We start from the raw sequence: 25,288 nt of genomic DNA on the forward strand, positions 1-25,288 counted from the left end.
AGCATAGCACATTATAAATGACAGTATCACAATTATTAATCTCAAATAGAGTCTAGACATCCTAGGTCAATAATTATCTAATTGATAAAATGTGTTGCTTATCCTTAATACAAGAGTAAGAAAAAGACCAGGGAAAGGAAAGTTGGGTATCTTTTGAAAACCTTTGTGGTCATCAACTTCTGAACATTATTTATACACATATTCCCACATGAAAAGGAAGTAGTTTAAAATGAGGTACTTGATAAAGGGCTCAGTGCTTTTAATTAGGACAAGTATGACATGAAGCTTCTGACAGCTGACTGTTTTTTAAACTGTGGACCCTCTTTCAGGAGGAGTTACTTGTGGACCTTCATGGAGCTGTTGCCTTTAAGAATTTTATTCTGAGCAGGGGCTACAGGATGCCGAGTGTGAGTAAAGGGTCATTTTGGAGAGACCCGCTTAGGGGCTCACAGTTGCTAATGGGAAAGGGGTCAGTGCCCTGATGAAATACTTCTTTTCCAGGCACACACCAGGACTCAGCCCTGGAGAAAGGGTGTGCTTACCCCAGACAGGGGCCCACAGATGGCGTTTGTTGTTTTGCCCTTTTCATTCTGCCTGTTTGCTTCCTGTTGACTCACCTTCCTTGGGTTTGGCCTTAATGGGACCAAATGAAAGGGATCTGTGTGCAGGGAGAGAGGCTGCTGCTAAAACACTGAATCCTCCAGGAATGTGGTCTCCCTCACTTCCACTTCTAAGGTCAAGGAGCCGTGCTGGGGTCAGGACCAACTGGAGCTGGGAGTCACAGTACTACTATTGTGCTGTATGTGGGCAGGAGGAGAAGAGGATGAGATGGTTGGATGGCATCACCGACACAATGAACATGAGTTTGAGAAGCTCTGGGAGATGGTGATGGACAGGGAAGCCTGGTGTGCTGCAGTCCACGGGGCTGCAAAGAGTCAGATACGACTAAGCGACTGAACAACAATGCAGGGTACAGGAGGATGCAGACTAGGCCAAAGGGTCACTTCCCGGACATCCCTGAGGGCTCTTCTGTCTTTTTCTCACTTTGTGAGCCTGTGCAGCTGCCCCTGCTGCCTCCCACGTGGAGACTGTCCTGGAAGATGACAAGAGTGGGGCGGGAGGCTGGTAGAGCAGACGGTTGAGCAGGAGGGCCGGCAGCCTGGAGCTCTGTCCCTAGCCCAGCCTGTCACCACGGCAGGAAGCCAGGCCGGCCTGGGGCCTGAGTCACGGCTGATGAGTTCTGAGCTTGTCCAGTGTCTCCTGTGTGCACTCGGCCCGAGGAGTCTTTAGGAGGCCGTGCAGCCAAGATGGTAGACTTTCCTGGAACCACGATACTGGATTTCTTTTTTCCAAGAGTGATAGAACAAACAATAACTTATACTGACTGGCAAATGGTGGAGAAGGAAATGGCAACCCACTCCAGTATTCTTGCCTAGGAAACCCCATAGACAGAGGAGCCTGGTGGGCTAGTCATGGGGTCACAAAAGAGACACCTCTGAGCAACTAAACAACACCACACTGGCAAATAGGTATTCTGATCAAGCTCAGATACAGACTGATTCAGAGTGAAATCAGGCGATGTGAGGGGAAAGTCTAGTGTGTGACATAGACCAATGGGCTAAAAGACTCTGTTATAGAACTGGCAATGAAATCTATCCTTTAGCTCTGAGCATCAACTATAGGCCTACAAGATGTAGTAATGTACTCATACACATTTATGGATTTATAATAACTGCCTCATTTGCATATACAGCCTACATAAGTATATTTATATGTATAATATATAAAATATGTGTATATATTTTACATGATTATATAATTGTATAGATTATATAATACATACAACCTTGTACTTAGCTTAAATATAATTATGTGTATATATATATATATATATATACACATGCAGACAGATTAATATATATTCTTGCCAAGGAGATTGTGTGTTTGTGTGTGTGTGTGTATATATACACACACACATATATATGTTGTAATTGGATATCTTGATATTATGATGACTCATAGTTTTTCTGAATATTCTTAGTGGCAAGAGATTTGTTTTTTCATTTTGCTTTTTCTCCTGTTCATTTAATCCATTCTGTTGATGAACATTTAATTCAATTTTGGGCAAAAAGAAGCATGCCTGAATCACTGGCTACTCTTTTAGCTGAATCAACTGAAGAGAGATGATGCCCCTGGCTATAGCTGAGTCCCATGCGAACACCTGCATGTCAAAACCCTGGAATATTTTCTCCCTTTCTTATATCTTATATCCTTGATTTTATCCATAAGATTTCAACTAAAAGAGAGGAGGAACTCTATTATTGTAAATTATATATATATATAGTCCTTTAGTCATTGCTTAAATTTATATGTGAGCATTTATTCTCTTTTCACTCCCCTAATTTCTGTGTATATACACATTCATATATGTTACATGAACATAGGTACATACACATTCCAGTATCTGCTTCTGGATTAACTGCTCTGTGCATTACTGACAGCTTCATTCCCTCAGCTACACAGAGGTCCAGGCCTTTAATAGCAGAGATGAGCAGTACAAGGCTGTGCTGAGCTGGGCTGAGCTGGACTTAGCCATAAAATGAGTGTGAATTAATCTCGGCATTTCTGATGATATGCAACTACCTTCCAAAGTCCACCATCTAGCATGGTCTAGTCATCAACATCAGATGTTGAGTACTATAAGGATATACAGTGGAGTATGAGATTGTGAATTCAGGTATGGTATTGGTTCTGAGCAGACTGTACAATTTTCATTTGCCAATTTTAGCTTCTCTGGTCTTTTTTCTTTTTTTAGTTCCTTGAGAAGATGTATATGAAGAAGGAATGTAAACGTGAGTGTAACCAGAGACAGTCCTATAAAATAACTCAAGCATAGATGAATCTTGGGAAGATGATTAGACAGTTTTCATTTACTTAGCTATTTCTCTCTTGTTAAACATTAAACAAAATGTATGATGAATGTCCCCCCACAAATGTACAACTTTGACTTGGCAGCATCCATAAAATTTATAACTAATACTTGTAAACATTTCAGAATGGTCTTCTGCTTCAGTTAATCAATATTTTATATATCTTATCAACTATGAGATCAGTATTCATATTTGGTGTTCTAACATTTTTGTAGCATTGTCAATATTACAGAGTTATTATCAACTATTTGTAAAAATAAATAAAACCTTAAGAAAGCCGAATTACTTTCTTGCATTTTTCCAGAGTATTATTTTCCCGGCTTTCAGTGAATATCTCCTTTACTTTTTCTTTACAATATAATCTTCTTTCACTTGAATTCAGCTTACTGAGGATTTTTCCCCATTTTTTGGCATGTTAGTCTTGATAATAAATGTGTACTCATAAGGTCATGGATCATAAAGTTTAATGGAAACTCAAGATAACATTATTAAGATTAAATTTTAAAAATATTTTTATTAAAAATGTTAATGCTTATGTTAGGGAAAATTAGGAAATATAGATTAGCGAAAAGAACATTAAAAAATACAAAGAATTTCTGTAGAGTGTGCAATAACCACTCTTTAGTCATTGGAATGCATCTTTCTAGATCTTTCTCTCTAGATAATTTAATCAAAAGGGGTTTATTAAAAGGCTATTGGGGAGTTCCCTGGTGGTTTAGTGGTGATTGACTCCACACTTCCAATACAGGGGGCTTGAGTTCGATCCCCGGTTTGGGATCTCCTGCAAGCCACATGGTGCAGTCAAAAAATAAAAATGCAAAAAGGATATTGGTTCCCAAAGTTTTATCAGTTACTATATATGTCTTCAAATCCAAAATCTCTGGCTGATGGATGACCTTTCATCCTCTGGGACTGTCATGGTCCCATTTCAATAATGTAGCTGTAAATGAGTCTTTATGTGTCCAGACATGTTAGGGTGATGGAGTATATGAGAGAAGCAGTGAGCCCATAGTGTCAGCCTATTGCTGTGAAATGAGTTTCAGTGTTGAGTGGGATACCACAGTGGTGAATAAGCATTCAGGAAGTCTGTGAATGTTGGTGTGGGCAGAAGTTTGTTAAGCAGGAAAGCAAATCCAACTCCAGAATTAGTTGCTTTTCTAGCAAGGCCACTTTTCCCAGACTCCCTTGATGTTTCAGCTCATTATACATTCCTGCATCGTAGCCCATGGGAGCCATGAAGGGAGAGCTGCTCAGCCTGCAAGCATAGAGAAGGAGGCTTCCAGTTGTACTAGGCAAGCTGGGGCAGGATTTTGGCATTCAGTCCCATAATTCTGACTTTCAAGTGTTGAGTGGAGGAGGTGTTGGGGGTGGTCTGGAGAGAATTCACTTATTTCCCTGGACACATTGTTCTTGGCTTTGTTACATTCAAGCCTGATTTATACCAGGGACTCAAATTTGGTTTTAATTGCCAGACAACTATTCTGCAGAAGCTGTAGCTAGATCAACCTTACTGAACGGAATTTAAGATATTTCATCCGGAGTCTGCATTTCTGCCTCCATGCCCACTTTGCTTATGACATCTCTGGGCAACCTTGGTGCTCCTGGAGAAAGAAGGGGGCTGGCATGCAGAGGCTAGGTTAAACTTTTCCCTTGATTATTTAGTGCTTCCTCTATAGTGGAGTCTTTTGGGTGCATATTCCCAAAGAACCAAATCCCCTCATACTCTGATCCATTCTGTGCAATCCCCCATATACCTCTTCTCCCAAACCTCCTTGTCACCAGCCCTGCATTCATGATCCTTCCAAGTCTCTGGCTTCTAAGCTAAGCCATCAGCTGCTGACCATTAATTGGTGACACATTCTCCTCAGGCTATTTCTCCTTTCAGGCAAAGTGGTCAACGGGATAAAATGCTTACATTTCTGTCTGCTCGAAAATTCCTTTTCTCAGCTGTTCTTCAGGGCCACCCTTGAGTTGGGCTAGAGTATCTAAGCAGTCCACTTGTGGCTGCTGCCATCATATTGTGGAGGTTGTCTGTTTCGTTACCCGGACTTAAAGAACATCCCCAGGTGAGGCATATAGGCTGAGGAAGATGGCAGTATGGTAGGAGTGGGCACACCGTGTCTTCAATTTCTGGTCAAACCCAGTCCTAAATAGAAAACTGTCATCTGATTATGAGAAACAATATAATTTGGTAATTAAATCTGTGGACTTTGGAGCTGTGGAGCCTTGATTCAAACCCAGCTCGCTCCTTATTAACTGTATGACCATGGGGCAAATTGCTCATCTCCTCTCTGTTTCAGTGTTCTCGTCTAACGTAGGGATGGTAGCAATAACAACAGTACCATCTCCCAGAATTGGGGTGGGGATTAAAAGGAAAGCTAGCAGTAAAGTGCTTAGAGCGGAGCCTGGCACACGGTGCACATGCACTAAATGTTAGCTGACTTTATGGCTTAGGGGATCAGATGACCCCCCGTTGACGATGAGCACCAATTGCTTGGTTACCTAAGGTCTCATGATCAGGCTGCTGTATGAGCCGGCGCCAAGCAACAAGCTGAGATTGGTTCTTCTAAAGGAGAGTGGTTACATGCCACAGAGCTCACAGCTCAGCTGCAAAGCCCTGGGGGCCTGAGCTCTGATTCGCCTTTCTGGCCGTGCCAAAGCTCCATTCAGCAGCTCTCTGTGCCACAGGTGCTTCAAGCATTCTGGCTTCTCTGGGTCAGACGGCAGAGATTTCTGGACCATCTGAAAGCCTCCTCTCACTTCAGGCCACCCTCCAAGCTGGCAGCCTCTCAGATTACTAAAGAAATGAGCTGAAACAGCACATCTAAATCTGGCCTCCAAAATCCAAAGAGTAGTACGTGTAGCACATCATTCTATGTTATTTCCAACTCCCAAGTGTAATAGATGTAAATAACCTCAGAAGCGTAGATGCTAACAAAGAAGGGGTCAATAGCCAGGAAGTAATGAATTTTTGAGTTTTATTCCATTTGGCTTTAATATAATTTATTTTAATTGTAAGTGTATTTAAGTTTTTTAAATTTATTTATTTTATTTTTGGCTGCGTCGGGTCTCAGTTGCAGCACGTGGGATCTTTGTTGCATCATGCGGAACTTTCATCTTGGCCCATGAACTCCCTAGTTACAGCATGTGAGCTTAGTCACTCCACCCAATGTGGGAATCTTAGTTCCCTGAGCAGGGATGGAACCCAAGGCCCTTGCATTGCAAGGTGGATTCTTAACCACTGGACCACCACGGTAGTCCCCTTAAGTCTTAATAATGACTGTGTTTAACAACCAGCTCACTAAATTCTTGAAAATTTAATAATTGCTTTTGTGAGCTGGGATAAACTGTCTCCTACTGATGGTAGGATTCAAGTCAGTGGCCGGGGGTCAGGGGAGGGTGTTAGGGGTGAAGAATAAAAAGAATTGTCTACCCCAACCTCCTTCTGGGTTATTTCCACAAAAACCATTTTAGGAGTCTTCATGCAACGTGGGAAAAACCTCACCACAGAGGGGAGTAGGGAGAAATTTTCTGACAAGGAGGGTGCATTCGTTTGGGTCTTTATTGCTGTTCAGTCAGCAAATCTTGTCCGACTCTTTGCGACCCTGTGGACTGCAGCACGCCAGGCTTCCCTGTCCTTCACTATTTCCCAGGGTTTGCTCAAAGCCTTGTTCATTGGGGCTGCTGCTGCTGCTGCTGCTGCTAAGTCGCTTCAGTCGTGTCCGACTCTGTGCGACCCCGTAGATGGCAGCCCACCAGGCTCCCCCGTCCCTGGGATTCTCCAGGCAAGAACACTGGAGTGGGTTGCCATTTCCTTCTCCAATGCAGGAAAGTGAAAAGTGGAAGTGAAGTCGCTCAGTCGTGTCCGACTCTTAGTGACCCCATGGACTGCAGCCCACCAGGCTCCTCCATCCATGGAATTTTCCAGACAAGAGTACTGGAGTGGGTGCCATTGCCTTCTCCGTCATTGCATCTACCAAGGAGCAAATGACAAAATGGCATTAGACGTTTGAGAGATTTACTGGGGTTGGGAGTAGGAGACACAGAGTCTTTAGATTCTGATGCATGTGTGATTCCCTGTGGGAAGGAAAAAGAAGACTTGAGTAGGAGAATTTTGACTCCAGCACAATTCAAGTAAAAGTTTGGCCAGGCCAATGGGGAGACCTCAAGTCAAGGTTGACAAGAGGAGGCATCTCACATTTTGCTAAAATAGGCCTGCCTTGGTAGGTCTGCATGCTCAGTCATTGGCTGGGAGCAGCCCAAGAGAGCACGACCTTGGTGAGAGGGTGAAAGATCCTGAGGGGTAGCAGCTGGGTCCATCAGTCACTTGTACTCCCTGCAACAGGCGATCCAAGCAACATATTTTCATAGGGTTGGGAGGTGAGGGAATGTGAAGCCATCTGAACATTCCCATATGGTCACAGTTCAGCATTTAGGGTCTCACTATTTCCCATCAATACTCTGCCTTCACATAAGAGACTTTGCAAAGCTGTGAATTCAAATGGTATTTTAAAAAGTTTTTTTAATTTGTTTTATGAAGATACAGTTTACATATAATAAAAGTTATTCATGTTAAGTGTATAATTCTTCTATATTTGACTATATGAAATCATGTGACCATCACCACCACCATCAAAATATAGAATATTTCTAACAACATTAAAGATTCCCTCTCACTCCTTTGCTCTCAGTCTCGTTTCCTTCAACCCTGATCTCTGTCTTTCTCTGGCTATTAGTAATTCTTTATTATAAAATAATTTCAGCATACCAGAATACATAAAGAAATGTAGCTCTTTCGCTCAGGCCCGTGGCACCGGCAGGACGGGCAAGTGTCGTGGTCTTTGTATTGCCAGGAAGCTCCGTAGCCCCCAACGAGACCAGAAGTAGCGTGATAAACAGTACAAGAAAGCCCATTTGGGCACAACCCTGAAGGCCCACACTTTTGGTGGTGCCAAGGGAATTGTGCTGGAAAAAGTAGGGGTTGAAACCAAACAGCCAAATTTTGCCATCACAAGTGTGTCAGGGTTCAGCTAATCAAGAATGGCAAAAAAATCACTCCTTTTGAACCCAATGATGGTTGTTTGAATTTTATTGAGGAAAATGATGAAGTTCTGGTTGCTGGATTTGGTCACAAAGGTCATGCTGTTGGTGACATTCCTGGAGTCCACTTTCAGGTTGTCAAAGTAGCCAATGTCTCTCTTTTGGCTTTATACAAAGGCAAAGAAGAAAGACCAAGATCATGAATTTTGATGATGAAAGCACAATAGTAATCAAGTTTCATATACCAAAAAAAAAAAAAAAAAGAAATGTAAAAACTTGCTCATAAATCATTGCCTGGCTTCATCAGTCTTAGCAACAAATGGTATTTTAATTTAGCAAATTAAAGGATCATTTCTTTTCTTTCTCTCAGTTCATCAGCTCTAAGACATGAGATTTTTATAGAAAAATCCCAAGGACTCTCTGATTTGGTGGGATTGTGTCTGTTTCAAAAAAGGCCCACAAATTATTTGACACTCTCTCTTCAAAATGCATTGTCTAATTTCTTTCCCCTTGAGTGTGGGCTGTGTAGACTTGATTTTAAGGAATAGAATATGGGAGAAGTGATGAATTGTCGCTTCTGAGACTAAATCATAAAAGGCATTGTGGATTTCTCATTGTTCTCCCTTGAGTCATTTGCTCTAGGATAAACCAGCTACCATGTTGTGAGGAAAGGCCCACACGGCAAGGAAATGAAGCCTTTTGCAAATAGCCATCTTGGAAGAGATCCTCCAGCTCCATTAAGCCTTCAGATGCAACTGCAACCCCTTCTGACATCCTGCCTGCAACCATCTGAGAGATACTGAGCCAGAATCACCCAGTCAAGAGGTTTCTGAATTCCTAACCCATAAAAATGACTCTAATGCTTGTTGTTTTAAACCATTAAACTTAGGGATTATTTGTTGTGCAGCAACAGATAACTAATAGATTTTTGTCCCCAGAAGTAGGATGCTATAACAAGAATGTAAAATGTGGAAAGGAGAAGAATTGAGAAATAGGTTGAAGCTAGAAGAATTCTGAAGAAACGGTTAGCAGAAGCCCCACAGACTTTAAGGAGGCTGTGGGTGAAGACTAGCAGGAAAATGAGGCAAATACAATTGGAAATTGGGAGAACTGGTCTCCTTTTTCTGCAATGGTGGTTTAATCACCAAGTTGTGTCTGACTCGTTGTGACCCCATGGACTGTAGCCCACCAGGCTTCTCTGTCCAAGGAATTTCCTAGGCAAGAATACTGGAGTGGGTTGCCATTTCCTTCTCCAGGGGATCTTCCTGACCCAAGGATCAGACCCGTGTCTCCTGCTTAACAGGTGGATACTCTGCCACTGAGCCACCTGGGAAGCCCCTTGTGATATAATAGCAGGAGGTTTATCCACACTGTCACCTGAAGTAACATGGAAAGTAGAATAGCACCTGATGAATGGTGATGTCTAAGGAAATTTTTATACAGAGTGTTGAAGGTATGGCCTGGTCTCTTGCTGCTTATAGTAAAATGCAAATTAAGCCAAAAGGACAGTTAAAAGCAATCAGGACTTCATGGTTTTGAAAACTCCTGGCCTTCTCACATGACAACTGATCTTTAAATTAAGAAATGATTTGTAGCAAAGATTAAATCCAAAAGGACACACAAAGGACACAGCCAGGAAAACATGGTCTAAAGATAAATCCAAGGATGTTATTGTCAAATCCCTTGTTAAGATCTCATAAAGATCAAAGATGATTCTTCAGAGGACATTTAGGCAGACAAAATTCTAATGAAATTTTTAGTGTGCCTCACAGTCTTAATCAAACAATGGAGCATCTAAGAAATTGGAGGGTGTTGTTCTTCAGCAGACTCTCAAGGTTGAGAAGGGCTTATTGTAAAGAGATTTGAGGATTTGGCTCTTGAATAATGATGTGGACTGAATAAGATTCATAGGAGATCTGCAAAGTTTTTTGAAGAACTGGATTGGAATAAACATTGCCAGCTTGGACTAAAAGTGGGTGTGTCTGAAAGGGGATGAGTGTATTTTGCAGGTGAGATCAACATAAATAATTTGTATCTGAAGGACAGGCTATACTGGTCTTAGACTATGTCCACAAGTTATTTGATTTTCTTTCCTGCAAAGGAAATTTGGAGGAGTTAAGCTCTCTTCTTGAAGGTGGGCTGTACTTGGCTGCTTACTTTTTTTTCTTTTTGACTGTGAGGTCTCAATAATTGCAGTATGTGGGCTCTCTAGTTGTGGTTTGCGGGCTTAATTGTCTCTCAGCCTGTGGGATCTTAGTTCCCCAACCAGGGATGGAACCCGTGTCCCCTGCATTGGAAGGAGGGTTCTTAACCACCAGAGAAGTCCCTACCTGCTTACTTCTAATGAATAAAATGTGTCAGAAGTGGCAAAGTGCAATTTCCAAGACGAGATTATAAAAGGCATTGTACTTCCTCCCTGCCTTCTCTTGTATCACATGCCATAAGACAGTTTTTCAACCTCAGCCCAACTGATGTTTGGGACATGGTTATTTTTTGTTTTGAGAGGCTGCTTGTGCATTATAGGATGTTTAGCACTATCTCTGATCTCTACTCACTCAAAATTCCCCTAAACTGAATTGTTTTGTCAAAGTTTATATACATATGTATACACACACACACACACAAATTTCCTTATTTATTCTGGCTTTTTTTTAAAGGCTTTGTATACCCAAAATGCCCTTCAGAAAGTTTGTATCTTTTCCTACTTTCACAAGTTGAATCTGTAGATTTTTTTTTTAAAAAAACATTTTTGCCAGTATTGGTTTTGTCTTTCAGAAATCTTTGCCAATATAATAGACAAAAATTGGTATCTTGTTTTAATTTTTTTTTATTATTGGTGACTTTGACCATTTAAGAAATGATTTTGGTCTGTTGTATTTCTTTGTGACTTAGCCCATTTTTTTCCTGGTGCATAAGCAAAAACATAGGACTTACTTTCTTTTTTTCAACTTTTTATTTTATTGGAGTATAGCCAATTAGCAATGTTGTAATGGTTTCAGGTATACAGCAGAGCAACTCCTCCATACATATCTAAGTATGTATGTCATAGTCTAAGACCAGCAACTCCCCAAACTCTCCTCCCACCTGGGCTGTCACATAACACTGAGCAGACTTCCTTGTGCTGTATGGTAGGAGAACCTGCTTCCTAGGGCGGTGGTTCTGCATATTTTGATGAGGAGGGCTGGAGAAGCCCCACTTCCCTCACTACCCATCCTAGGCAGGTGCCCAGTGTACACAATTCTTGCTTGAAAAATTTATTCCTTTAGTTTGTTCTCCCTCTAGATTTTAAAATATCAAGCAAATCCACTGTTGGGTATTGGTGATACATCAACTTTCTTTTTGACACATTTTATCAGATACCAATACGTGAACAGTGCCATGGTCGGGTGGGAGCAGGAGGCAGTTAAAGAAGAATACTGAAAAGAGGAAGAAGACAAGAAGCCAGATAATGGTCACTTCAAACTTTGCCTTAATCGCCAGTGCTTTCTCCACTCACTCAAGTTTGAGAAATCCTCGTTCAGAGCTATGCTTCTCATTGGTCTGTGAAGGCCCTTCTCTGGTTATTTACTTATTTATTCCCCTTTATTCCAAAGCCCATTCCTATCCTTTCATCCAACAGAGATACTACCTTTAATCCGTTTAAGAACTGACCTTAACAGATGAACAAGGTCCTACCCAGGAAACTACACTCAATATCCTATGATAAACCATAGTGGAAAAGAATATGTATAACTGAATGTTTTGCTGTACAATAGAAATTAACACAACATTGTAAATCAACTACACTTCAATAAAATTTTTAAAAAAGAATTGGCCTTAAACCTACACTTTTAAACCTAAAGAGTGTTATTACGAGAGCATATATATATTTTCAATGTACATAAATGTTATTGTACTAGAAATATTATTGCTTCCTACATTTTAGTCACTAATATGTATTTAAGATTTAATTACATTGCTGTATAGATCAAGTTCATTGTCCTAATGACTTCATAGCATTTTATCAGCATCCACTATGTTTTACTTACTATTTGCCCATGATGGGCAGCTACATGGCCTTGAACTTACCATTACCCCAAATAACACATGTGTCCCCTTACAGTCTTGTCCAGAGTTTCTCTGGGCCATACATGCTCAGGAGTGGGATTGCTGGGTGCTGGGGTATACATATACGTAATTTCACAAAATTCTTCCAGACTGTTCTCCAGATTATTTGTCCCTGTTTACTGTAGCCACTGGGCTTCCGTGGTGGCTCAGCTGGTAAAGAATCTGCCTGCAATTGGGAGACCTGGGTTTGATCCCTGGGTTGGGAAGATCCCCTGGAGAAGGGAAAGGCTACCCACTCCAGTATTCTGGCCTGGAGAATTCCATGGACTTTATAGTCCGTGGGGTCACAAAGAGTCAGACACAACTGAATGTCTTTCCCTTTCTTGTCACATCAGTGGCATCACATCTCTCTAATAGTTGCCTTTCAGGGGGATGTAAGATGGTGTAACATCATTGCTTTAATTTTCATTTATCTGACTACTAATAAACTTGAGCATTTTTGTGTCTTTTTGTTAGTCATTCATTTATTCAACCAAAAATTACCCTGAGTGCCTATTATGTTCCTGGCACCAGGTAAAAGCATCCCTTGTTGATTTTATACTGGATCTCATGTCTTTTTTTTTGGATCAGTTTGTATGAGTTCATCATATATACACATATTAATGCGTTGTCAGTTTTAACAACACAAAAATCTGCTCCCCACATGAATCTATCTGCTGTCTGCTGTCTGCTATCTCATTGACCAGATAGCCTTATTTTGATGAGGTCAAGAAATTTTTTGGCCTCTTCTATTAAGATTCTCTGGGCTTCCCAGGTGGCGCTAGTGGTAAAGAATCTGCCTGCCAATGTAGGAGACAGAAGAACCTCAAGTTTGATCCCTGGGTTGGGAAGATCCCCTGGAGGAGAGAGCATGGCTACCCATTCAAGTATTCTTGCCTGGAGAATCCATGGACAGCAGAGCCTGGAGGGCTACAGTCCGTAGCATTGCAAAAAGTTGGATGCGACTGAAGTGACTTAGCACTCAGGCACACACATTATGATCTCCTGGAGAAGGAAATGGCAATCCACTCCAGTATTCTTGCCTGGAAAATCCCATGGACAGAGGAGCCTAGCAGGCTACAGTCCATGGGGTTGCAAAAAGTCAGATACACCTGAGCAAGCACGCACACACATTATGCAATATTACAGTGACAGTCTCTTGGATTTTGTTCTATTAGTAGTAGTTTAAGCATTTATATTTAGGACTTCATTCCATCTGGAGTCCACCATTTTACGTGGTACAAAGTAGTAATCTAACTTTATTTTTCTCTATGTAGTGAACTTGTTCTCCTGACACAGGTTTTCCTTTGCTCTCAGGGTTTCATCATTCAACCTAAGAGATCTCAGCCTTGAGTCTATTCTGGGAACCAAGATGAGTCAGAGGTTTGCAAACAGTTGCATTTGGAAAATGTCCCTGTGAAATCTGAAACTGGGCAACTCCAATGTTGACTGCTTTGCAGAAAGGTTTGACTTGTGGTTAATGTTATGTGGAGTAGCTGGAGCCAGAGGCTTGACAGCAATGGACAGGTGCTGGTGGTGAGATGTTTCTCCTACAAGGTGAGGGCTTGTGGAGAGGACTTAAAAACCAAGAGCAAGGCTAAATTTACCATAAATGTTGGAATACTACCAGGGGGGTTGTCTAGTATCACACATCCAAATTTGCACACTCGCAGCAAAATGTAAGCTTTGAAATTTGGACATGATTTAAAAGTATTAGGGGGCAACGCAGCTAGAGTTTCAAGCATGAGTCCTGGGAGGTCAAGAACACTGGGTTCAAATCCTGGCTTGGTCACTTAGCAGCTGTTTGACCTTGGGCAGATTATTCCTCTCAGGGATTTAACGTGAGATCATCCTTATAAAGCATTTAGCTCAGGGCCAATATGTACTAGGCATTCAATGAACAAAGACAATAGAAATGCTTATTACATAACAGACTCTGCATTCTGGGGAATACGAAGAATAAACAAACTCTGACCCCCAAGGGGTGTACGATCTAACACAGGGATGAGATAAACTACACAAATAATTATACCATAAGAGAAAAGCTCAAAGTTTGCTCTAAGAGTATTACAATATGTATTCAGAGTTCAAAGAAAAGAATGGCATATAAATCTGGGGGCTGGGTCTGGGGCTAGGATTAGGGGCTGGGGAAAAGTTTCATGGAAGGACTTGGCTTTGGGGAAATGTCTAGACCAATGAGCAAAGGCTCCTGCAAGAGAGTGCCCATGGGGCTAGAGTATAGATTAATGGTAAAAGGAAGGCCTGTTGGGTTGTGTCATGGAGACCTTGAAGGCTGAAATGGGGTTGGATTTAACCTGATAGACAGAGAAGATGCTCTGCTCTGAGCTGTGCATTGAGGATTAAACAGGAGTGGCTGCTGAGTGGATTGCAACCAGAGGGGAGGGAGGTGCGGGAGGATGGTATGGTCTGGACAGGTTAGGTGGGGTCTGAATGGGGGCATGGGCACTGGGAGTGACAGGTAGGGAGCAACGCAACAGGCCTGTGATGGAAGAATCCACAGGACTCCCAAGGCAACCTCTTCCCCAAAGCCACTTCCTTCCTACCAGCTCTCCTTCCCTTAAAACTATGCCTGGATTTCCTTTCTCTCATTTAGCTGATAGGTAACCTCACTTATGGCCCCCTTTGTATCTCAATATGTTTCTTTCATTCCTTCTTTTCTTTTTTCCTGCCTGTTTCCTCCCCTCCTTTCCTCCGAGGCCGCCCCTTTTACTGGTGTTCTCGACCCTGCCTTTCATCCTCATGGAATCTCCACCAAGGACTTCCTGTCCTTCCTCCTCATGTCTTCCTGCAGGTCTCCCCTGGCTCGCTCCTGCTTACAAATGTGCCAGGTGTCTCTCAGGCTAGAAGAGCTTCCCTTGGATCTGGTTCTCTTCTCAAGTGATACTTCAATTTCTCTCCTACCCTAAGCCTCCAGGTTTTTCCAGAGAGGGTTCCCTCCAAGTCAGCCTTCATCACCTTCACCCCTCAGTCTTCCAAAGCAAGCCCCCACCTCCACAAACACTGCAGAGCCACCAAGGACGTCTTTGAGGCCGAATCCAATTGTTTTTTTTTCTCAGCCTTCTATCCACGAGGCTCTGCTGAGTGATAACCCCGTTTTCCCCACGCCACCTTCCCCCACTGTTCTCTGTACCTGACTTTGCAAACAAAGCTCCTGAATCTCTCTTTTCCTAGCTTTTCCTTCCCACCCTCTTTCATCCCTGCCCTGCAACAAGGCCCTGGGAATGAACAATCTTTTCCTGTACAAGTTAAAGGAGAAAAATGTATATAAACATGTATATGTTATCCACCCTCTGGAGTCAGGCCCCAGCTAGGATCCTCCTGCTCTGTGTGCTATGGGCGCACAGAATAAGATTGAAAGCTTGGTAGAAGCAAAGGGAAATTGTATTCTTTGATCAGAGCATGGGGAGGTAAGGGCTCCTGCTCCAGAGCACAGCTCTCCCTGTGGGCAAGGCAGTTTTATAGGGTCCTGACACCGGGGAGTGGAGGGGAGGGGGAGGGGTAGAGTTCTCATTAGGCAGGCTCAGCCGTGCTGTTTCAGACTGCAGTGCTCACTTGGTGTCTCTGCACAAGCCCTGCCACCACCACGCACAGCGGTCCTGGGCTGGTGCACTCTCACCGCATGTGTCAGATGCAAGCTCTTTGCCTGTGGCCCTCTGAAGGCAAGGGAAGCTAGACTAAGCTAGCTAAAGTTAAAGAAGAGGTTAGACCGTATCACCTAGGTTCCATCTTGTTTTTCTTGGGGATTCCAGCGGGGTTTTGCTGGTGACAAGTATATTTATTTTATATAAACTTAAATATATATATTTATATATATAAAGGATTCCCTGTTGGCTCAGACAGTAAAGAGTTTGCCTGCAAAGCGGGAGACCCGAGTTCGATTCCTGGGTCAGGAAGATCGCCTGGAGAAGGAAATGGCTACCCACTCCAGTATTCTTGAATGGAAAACCCCAAGGATGGAGGAGCCTGGTGGGGCTACAGTCCATAGCGTCACAAAGAGCCAGACACAACTGAGGTTGTTTATAAATATATATATAAACTTAAATATATAATATATAAATAACTTTAAAATATCCATCTATGTCTATTTATACTCCATTTAATAGAATAATAATCAGTGAGAAAATGGGCACTTCATTATGGCCCCTAAAACATATCATCAAGACATAATTGCAAATAAGTAGCAATATGGAGGCACCCTTTCAATCTTTCTTGCAATTATGCCAAGGGCTGAAGTTAGGCTTATTCTTTTGTTTTCCCTCTGGAATATTAATGTCTACCATGATTTAATTGTCACCTCCCTGTGAGGAATTTCCAATATCTCCAGCCCTGACCCTCTTCTTAAACAATAGACCCCCAGTCCTGATGTCCTGATAGTACCTCAAACTGAACCTGTCTCGACAGAACTCATCATTTTCCTCCCTCATCCTACTGAATCTGCCACCCATTTTTCTTTCCATCTTGCTAGGCTTCAAGATCTTTGTAGAAGCAAAGAGCATTATTTTGAAATTGTATAGTGGTAAATACAGTATTGTTAGTGCTGTAAGAATGTTTTTAGAATATGTGGCTGTAGACTTTTAACAAATATGATAGTGAGTGGAATATATTTTTCTAAAAACAGCAACAAAGAAATCGATGAGTCAACATTTAAGTTTAGAAAATCCAAATAAATAATATTCTTTAAAAATGCTGCATGATAAACCTAATACAATTCTTTTTACAATGTAAATAGAATTCTGATCAGTTGGGGAGAATTATGTTTTTCTTCCTTATATTTTTAATAAATGAAATAGTAATTGATGACAACAATCAACCTTGACTAAGAGCCTTCTATGTATCAGAATTGAATAGAAGGACTTGCATTCTAGGATTTTATAGATCTTCTGGAATTTCATTCATTAGCACATTGATTAAAAAAAAACTACGTGATGAAGCAGTAGCTAAAGTTATCAGTGAGGAAAAAAAAGAGAAATGTTCAGAGATTTTCATATTATTTGTAAAATCACTCTATTGCCTTGAGTTTATAAAACTTAAAAACAGCCTATGTATGACATGTTTCACTTTGACAAAAGGAAATGAAATAATCCTAAATTATTCTACAAAATTTATTAAAATTTTGATCTATAATAGTCTTATAAGAAGCAATTAGTAAGAGTCCATAAAGAGTTCAGTTCAGTTCATTTCAGTCACTCAGTTGTGTCCAATTCTTTGAGACCCCATGGACTGCAGCACGCCAGGCCTCCCTGTCCGTTACCAACTCACGGCTGCTGCTGCTGCTAAGTCGCTTCAGTTGTGTCCGACTCTGTGCCACCCCATAGACGGCAGCCCACCAGGCTCCCCCATCCCTGGGATTCTCCAGGCAAGAACACTGGAGTGGGTTGCCATTTCCTTCTCCAATGAATGAAAGTGAAAAGTGAAAGTGAAGTCGCTCAGTCGTGTCTGACTCTGTGCGACCCCATGAACTACAGCCTACCAGGCTCCTCCATCCATGGGATTTTCCAGGCAAGAGTACTGGAGTGGGTTGCCATTGCCTTCTCCGAAACCAGCTTGCGGAGTTTACCCAAACTCATGTCCATTGAGTCAGTGATGCCATCCAACCATCTCATCCTCTGTTGTCCCCTTCTCCTCCTGCCCTCACTCTTTCCCAGCATCGGGGTTTTTTCCAATGAGTCAGCTCTTCACATCAGGTGGCCAAAGTATTGGAGTTTCAGCTTCAACATCAGTCCTTCCAATGAACATTCAGGACTGATCTCCTTTAGGATGGACTGGTTGGATCTCCTTGCAGTCCAAGGGACTCTCAAGAGTCTTCTCCAACACCACAGTTCAAAAGCATCAATCCTTCAGCGCTCAGCCTTCTTCACAGTCCAACTCTCACATCCATACATGACCACAAGAAAAACCATAGCCTTGAGTAGACGAAACTTTGTTGGCAAAGTAATGTCTTTGCTTTTTAATATACTGTCTATGTCTAGGTTGGTCATAACTTTCCTTCCAAGGAGTAAGTGTCTTTTAATTTCATGGCTGCAATCACCATCTGTGGTTATTTTGGAGCCCCCCAAAAATAGTCAGCCACTGTTTCTATTGTTTCCCCATCTATTTGCCATGAAGTGATGGGAACGGATGCCATGATCTTAGTTTTCTGAATGTTGAGCTTTAAGCCAACTTTTTCACTCTCCTCTTTCACCTTCATCAAGAGGCTCTTTAGTTCTTCTTCACTTTCTGCCATAAGGGTGGTGTCATCTGCATATCTGAGGTTATTGATATTTCTTCCAGCAATCTTAATCCCAGCTTGTGCCTCATCCAGCCCAGCGTTTCTCATGATGTACTCTGCATATAAGTTAAATAAGCAGGGTGACAATATGCAGCCTTGACGTACTCCTTTTCCTATTTGGAACCAGTCCATTGTTTCATGTCCAGTTCTAACTATTGCTTCTTGACCTGCATACAGATTTCTCAGGAGGCGGGTCAGGTGGTCTGGTATTCCCATCTGTTGAAGAATTTTCCACAGTTTATTGTGATCCACACCCTCAAAGGCTTTGGCATAGTCAATGAAGCAGAAATAGATGTTTTTCTGGAACTCTCTTGCTTTTTTGATGATCCAGCAGATGTTGGCAATTTGATCTCTGGTTCCTCTGCCTTTTCTAAGACCAATTTGAACATCTGAAAGTTCACAGTTCACATATTGCTGAAACCTTGCTTGGAGAACTTAGGGGGTGGGGAAGGGTGGCACTCACTTTGGAGAGAAGAACTTTGAATGTATTTTGAATAAAGAGGCAGACTTTGCTACTGCCTACTTTGAGAGGAGGTAAAAAGGAGAAATGTGGTTGCCATTTACCGAGATGAGGAAGTCAGAGCAAGTAGTGGGTCTGGGGGTGTCAGATTTGAGTGAATTGGGTTTGAGATGTCTGCTAGCATAGCATCCGGGGGCTCCCCAGGTGGCCCTAGTGGTAAAGAACCCGTCTGCCAGTGCAGGAGGCATAAGAAACACGGGTTCGATTCCTGGGTCGGAAAGACCCCCTGGAGGGCATGGCAACCCATTCCAGTATTCTTGCCTGGAAAATCCCATGGACAGAGGAGCCTGGCGGGCTACAGTCCATAGCGTGGCAAGGAGTCGGACACAACTGAACGACTTAGCATGCAGCACTAGCCAGGAGCTCGGGTTGGTGCGGTCCCCTTCCTCACCCCTCCGTTTTGATGGCAGGGGCTGTGACCTGTGTGCGCCAAGGCTCGAGCACCTGTAACTATTAGCTGAGTCTCGCTGCCCGTCAGGGGCTGCTATCGGCTTGAGCCTGGGGCACCTTTGAATGATCTGTTTTATAAGAGCCACGTGTTAGTAATTATTCCAAGGCGGATGTCTGCCGGCTGTGGCCTTGGTAGTTGGGTGTAGACTTGTGTGAAAGGTGAAAGTCGCTCAGTCGTGTCCGACTCTGCGACCCCATGGACTGTACAACCCATGGAATTCTCCAGGCCAGAATACTGGAGTGGGTAGCCTTTCCCTTACTCCAGGGGATCTTCCCAACCGAGGGATCGAACCCAGGCCTCCCGCATTGCGGGCGGATTCTTTACCAGCTGAGCCACACTTGTGTGGATCAAGGAAAAGGCTCACCCTGCAGATACAAACATGGGAACCAATAGCTCGTAGTCGGTGTGTGAAGCCATCAGGTCAGCAGAGGTGTGAATTTAGAAAGAAATGTGTATATAACTTAGTTCCAGGATCCTTATTCTGTATGCATTTGTCTATGCATACATTGAACACCTGGCACACCGACAGCGCTTAAAGATGGTTGCAATTTTTTTTTTTTAATTAATAAGGCCATTTGTAGAGGCTTGCCTCTGGGTAACCTCCTGTCCGGCCAGGAAGGCGCGCATTTTGTGACAACCACGCACTCTAAAAGAAATTGAGGAAGAAAAAAAATGACTGGATGCGGTAAAAGTAACGGGCATATATAGATGGAAGGGTGTCAGTCCAACCCTTTCCTTTTACAGGCGGGGAGGCGGAGGCTCGGGGAGGTGAAGCGCAGCTAACTGGAGGCATTATGAAGCTTCCACCGCGCCCGCTGTATTCCGGGTATTCCCCACCCCACCCGACCAAGCTGCCTCTCCCATCCTAGCCCCAGCCCGGCTGGTCCGCGACATAACACAGCCTCTTCCGATTCTAAGTTCCTGGAATCGAAGGCCTCTATGAGGCCACACTGCTACTGTTTGTGAGGAGATGCCCGGCTCAGAGAGCTGGGCCTGACTGCCGCGGGAGCCGGAAGGGAAAGCGGCGGGGCAGGCGTGGGTTAGCGCGCTGGAGCCGTGCGCCCTTGGGTTCTTTGCGCACGCAGGAGGCACTTGGAACTCGGCGCAGTGTGCTCCCAGCCGCCGGCCACTGGCGGGGTCGAAAGGGAGGGAGAAGGGGGGCGCTCGCGGGTCCGCCGCGCCGGAGCCCGGGCTGCAGCCCCGGGGCGGGGAGCGGGGCGGGGCTGGGAAAGTTGAGTCTTAGTGGCGGAGGGCTGGGCTCCGCGCGGCAGCGCCCGCCACCGGGGGGACCGTAAAAGGTTGGAGCGGGCTGGGGAGGTGTGGCTCTTCCTGCGTGACCTGAGCCCCCGTCTCGGTCGCCGTCGTCTCCCGCAGCCGCGGCCTCTCAGTCATGGGCGCCGTCTGGTCCGCCCTGCTGGTCGGAGGGGGTCTGGCCGGAGCGCTTTTCGTTTGGCTGCTGCGGGACTCGGGAAAGGAGGGGAATGCGGAGCAGAGAAAGGACGCCCCCCCAAGGGAGGCTGTGGCTCCGGGCGGAGATCAGGGCGGTGGCCGCGGCGGACTGAGCCCCGGACCTTCTGCCAAACCAGGTATTCTTCCTCCTTGTGTCTCCTGGGCAGATCTGCCAGGGGGCTTTGAAGTTCCTCGGGGGAGCGGGAGGGATCCACCTGGAGCTTTCCTAGCAATCCTTTCCCGGGGACTAGCTTCCTCTACTCTGAACGCGACCCTCGCCGCGCTCCGCATTTTCCCCGGCTGGTGCGCACGCTCCGAGCGGGGTGCTCGCCCCCGCCGAGGCCCTGAAGATGCCCAGACGGTTCGTCAAGGGGCGCGCCCCGCCGAGTCGCTGCCCTTGGCTCCTGCCCCTGCTCCTCCGGCGGGGATGGGCTCCTCCGCTCGGCGGCGCTTGGTGCAGTGCAGACGGCTGCAGCGGCGGCGCCCCTTCCGGGCCTTCGGAAAGGTGTGCTTAAGGTTAAGAGATCCTCCGACCCTCCCGCGTCTGTCCGAGCAGGGACACTGTCTCGTCTCAGTCCCAATGCCATAGCCTCATGTCCTCCTATCCCTCACCTCAGGGAAGAACCGCGTTTGGGAACACCGGAGCAATGACCACCCCCGCTCTCTGGACGCCTCTCTCAGGGAGGCAAAGTTCAGGCTGGAGTCTGGCCATGAAGGCCTCAGCTAAAACCCTGCGGCGGCTCGCTGGCAGCAGATTTCGGAGCTGTCGGCGCTCCCCCATGCTCACCGGAGCAAGGCACGATTGTCTAAAACCCCAGGGAAGAGGCACACTTAGTAGCGGCCCCAACTCCGAGGAACAGAATTGACATCTAGGTTCAGACGTCAACGCTTTAGACCCCATGTGCTGGGCAAATAAGAGACTCGGCAGAAAAACTTACCTTCCAGCGCCCTCCCTTGGCAAGCTGCCCATCCCTGGATTCCAGCCTAGTGAAAATGACATCTGTAAACTTTATTTTTAGTGGCGTGGTGTTCGTGTGTAGCCACTTGATAAATCTGCCTCTCTGTCTCATTGGTCTTCTTTTCCCTGAAAGCCAGCTTCCTGTTTCAGGTGGAGAGATTGGGAATTCAGAGTAATTTTTGTTTATGCCTCACTTCCAACCCCACATTAAAAAGTGACAATTAAACAAGATCTCCCTCTTCCCATTCCTATCCCCCATCTATACTGATTGAATGGCTCTGGAGATCTTGTAGGGAGCTATGTGGACTATCAATGAGGTGGCCAAGAAGTAAGCTGAGTTTCCAGTTAAAGTGTTAGTCCCTCAGTCGTGTCCGACTCTTTGTGACACCCATGGACTGTAGCCAGCCAGCCAGCCTTCTCTGTCCATGGGACTTCCTAGGCAAGAATACTGGAGTGTGTTGCCATTTCCTTCGCCAACTCAGGGATTGAACTTGGGTCTACCACATTGTTGGAGAAGGCAATGGCAACCCACTGCAGTACTCTTGCCTGGAAAATCCCATGGACGGAGGAGCCTGGTAGGCTACAGTCCATGGGGTCTCGAAGAGTTGGACATGATTGAGGGCCTTCACTTTCATTTTTAACTTTCATGCATTGGAGAAGGAAATGGCAACTCACTCCAGTATTCTTGCCAGGAGAATCCCAGGGACAGAGGAGCCTGGTGGGCTGCTGTCTGTGGGGTTGCACAGAGTTGGATACGACTAAAGCGACTTAGCAGCAGCAGCAGCTACCACATTGCAGGCAGATTCTTTACCTTCTGAGCCACCAGGGAAGTTACTTTAACTCAATAGCCTGTGTTTTGTTGAAGAGGCTCCCAATGCACACGGCGCTGGCAAGGAGAATCCAGCCCTGTCCCCCAACCTCCACCCCTTGCCCAGGGATGCACTGCTGTCCTTCATATTCTGCCAGAGTGACAGCTGCTGCTGGCCTGTCCACACTGTGACCACTGATGCCTGACCCACACACAGTCCCTGGGAGGGAAGGCGTGCTCTTCTGGTTTGCAGGGTAACTGTGTAGCTCTTCATCACACAGGCTGGACAGCATTTTTTGATGATAGGAGCCAAATGACTTGATTGCATGCCAGTATGGCCTTGCACTGCAGAGATCCAGGACCATGACAGGGTTACACGTCCGCCTCTACAGCTTGCCACCTTGTTTACACTCTTGTGCTGGTACGCTGGCACTCCTGGATATGCCTTTCATTATTGGATGTGCTTTGCCTAGTCGCTCAGTCATATCTGATTCTTTGTGACCCCAGTGGACTGTAGCCTGCCAGGTTCCTCTGTCCAAGGGATTCTCCAGGCAAGAATACTGGAGTGGGTTGCCATGCCCTCCTCCAGGGCATCTTCCTCACCCAGGGATTAAATCTGGGTCTCCTGCATTGCAGGCCGATTCTTTACCATCTGAGCCACCAGGGAAGCCCCTTATTATTGGATATGTGTGTTCTTAGAGCACGACGCTAGGAACACACTAGGTAATTAAGTAGTTGATTTTAATAGAGACAAATTTTGTGAACTGCAGATAGATTAGTAGTGGAGTCTTTAATAACTAAACCTATTTCCTCAACCTAACTTACTGAACTGCCCAAACACTATTACATTTTTCCTTTTGTTTTTTTTTTAAGAGCATCTTCAAGAAAGCAATGGATGTTTGGTTTCTGAGACCAAAGGTCCCAGTGACCTGCCGGGAGCAGCATGGAGACAGCAGAGTCCTTCTGGAGAAGCTGGTAACCCTGACAGTTCAAGAGTGCATGTTCCTTCTGGCCCATTTCCAGACACAGAATCTCTAACTACCTCTGAGACTGGTAACTCTGACATTTCAAGACACGAAAGCCTTGGATCTCCTATGGGAGAACGGGGATTGCAAAAAGGCCAAGAGACACCTTCCAAAGCAGTTCCATGTTTGGCAGAGAAGTTTCCCTCCAGCAACCTGCTCCTGGGCAGAGCGAAAGAAGTGAGCCCTGCAGAGCCGGACAGTCAGACCCGGGCTAACCATGAGGACTGGGAGATGGTGTCCCGGCACTCGTCCTGGGGAGATGTTGGTTTGGGTGACGGTCTTGGGTCTCCAGTGTTAAGTTCTAAGCAGGGAAAGGACTGGGACAGAAGCATGCTGGTGGAAGCAAGAGGTCAGAAAGAGTGTCGTCAAGTTAGTGTCAGGTTCCAGGTCCATTATATCACAAGTGCTGGTGTGCAGTTCATTGCCGTAACTGGAGACCACGAGAGTCTTGGGAGATGGAACACTTACATCCCGCTCCAGTGTAGCAGGGATGGGTTCTGGTCTCGTTCTGTGTCCCTGCCGGCAGACACGGTGGTGGAGTGGAAGTTTGTGGTGGTAGAGAACGGAGAAGTTGCTCGTTGGGAAGAATGCAGCAATAGATTCTTGGAGACTGGTCATGAGGATAAAGTGGTTCACAGGTGGTGGGGGATTCACTGAATCGCTTTGACAAACGGCCGAGGGGCTACGGGAGAACATGGAAGGGGCTAAGGTCGTGCAGCACCTGGAATAGTTTAAAATAAAGGAAGTGTAACTTCAAATCTAACCCCTCAGACTTGTTTCAAATTTGCTAGTGGCTTTTGTCTAATGTGTAGATAGTGCTTCCAGTGAGCATGGCATTTCCTGTGGCATTGCTGGATGGATTTATGCTGATCCATCATTACTTTAGGGCTTGGTCGTCTTGGGGAGTGGCTTGGCAAAGTGCGCAGTGGTCAGGGAGCACAGAAACCAATTTAACTGTGCAGGGTTTAGACTTGAGCCTTTCAGTGATTCTTAGACCAGGGGAGTAAAACAAGCCTTATTCAAAAAGGGCAGATTTCCTACTGGTGCAGCTGGAGAAATAAATGCTCTCTTACACATTTTATATTTAAAAATCATTAGCACCATATGGAACTGTGATGAGAAAATGTGTGGTCACTAGATGTGATTAGCCAGGATATGAAGCATTGAGTTAAGACTTCCCAATGTTTTTTTTTTTTTTTGCTTGATTTTACTTGCCACGTATGGTTTGACAGTAGCAAGTATGTTTTTGTCTTAATGATCAAAGGCTGGTGTAGAAACAGGGGCCTAATCAGAGTCTGTTACTGGGAGCAGTCCAAGAGGAAAGAGAACAGGAAGGGGGTTATGGTGGATGCTGAGCAAGGTGGCCTGATTGATGCCTCTTAGAGGGCTGGGGGCTACGGCACAGGCCACTGGAGGGTGGGGCGCCCCATCATTTCCTGGAAGGGCCTTTGGAGGACCGTCTTGCCCCACTGCTGCTCGTCTCACAGCAAATTTGGGCTCACAGATGGATGGTCCCACAGCAATCATTTCACTGTCTTCCCTCTCCATGTTGGTGACAATCTTGGGAAACGAAACTGTAACAGGAGAGTGATACAGAAATACGTCTTTGCCCTGGGAAGAAACAACCTTTTAAACTTTGCCATTATAACTGAAAAAAAAAAAATAAAACCTGAGTTTAGTATCTTTATTAAATGTCTGAATTATTTGTATAAGTCTTAGTACCATAACTGCT

The 25,288-nt window shown here is 44.8% G+C and overlaps 2 protein-coding genes and 1 pseudogene across 5 annotated transcripts in view; all 3 read left to right on the forward strand.

The window, feature by feature from the left end:
- The window catches only part of FAM47E (family with sequence similarity 47 member E), a 34,627-nt gene extending 31,415 nt beyond the window's left edge, over positions 1-3,212 (forward strand). For 3 of the 4 annotated variants that reach the window (XM_010806236.4, XM_002688371.6, XM_010806235.2), the window contains 2 exons: positions 330-407; positions 2,816-3,212. In XM_010806236.4, coding sequence (XP_010804538.1) covers positions 330-407; positions 2,816-2,896 — 159 coding nt within the window. In that variant the 3' untranslated portion in view covers positions 2,897-3,212. The remainder of the gene's footprint in view (positions 1-329; positions 408-2,815) is intronic. The other variant, XM_010806232.4, reaches the window with a different exon arrangement.
- A 2,843-nt stretch (positions 3,213-6,055) lies between these two features.
- Positions 6,056-11,320, forward strand: LOC107132577 (small ribosomal subunit protein uS12-like; annotated as a pseudogene).
- A 9,287-nt stretch (positions 11,321-20,607) lies between these two features.
- Positions 20,608-25,248, forward strand: STBD1 (starch binding domain 1). Its single transcript, XM_002688357.6, has 2 exons — positions 20,608-20,902; positions 23,405-25,248. The coding sequence occupies exons 1-2, from the start codon at positions 20,707-20,709 to the stop codon at positions 24,211-24,213; spliced, it is 1,005 nt and encodes a 334-aa protein (XP_002688403.1). The 5' UTR covers positions 20,608-20,706; the 3' UTR covers positions 24,214-25,248.
- The last annotated feature ends 40 nt before the right edge of the window (positions 25,249-25,288 follow it).

This window comes from Bos taurus, chromosome 6 (genome assembly GCF_002263795.3).
Source record: "Bos taurus isolate L1 Dominette 01449 registration number 42190680 breed Hereford chromosome 6, ARS-UCD2.0, whole genome shotgun sequence".
Lineage (NCBI taxonomy): Eukaryota > Metazoa > Chordata > Mammalia > Artiodactyla > Bovidae > Bos > Bos taurus.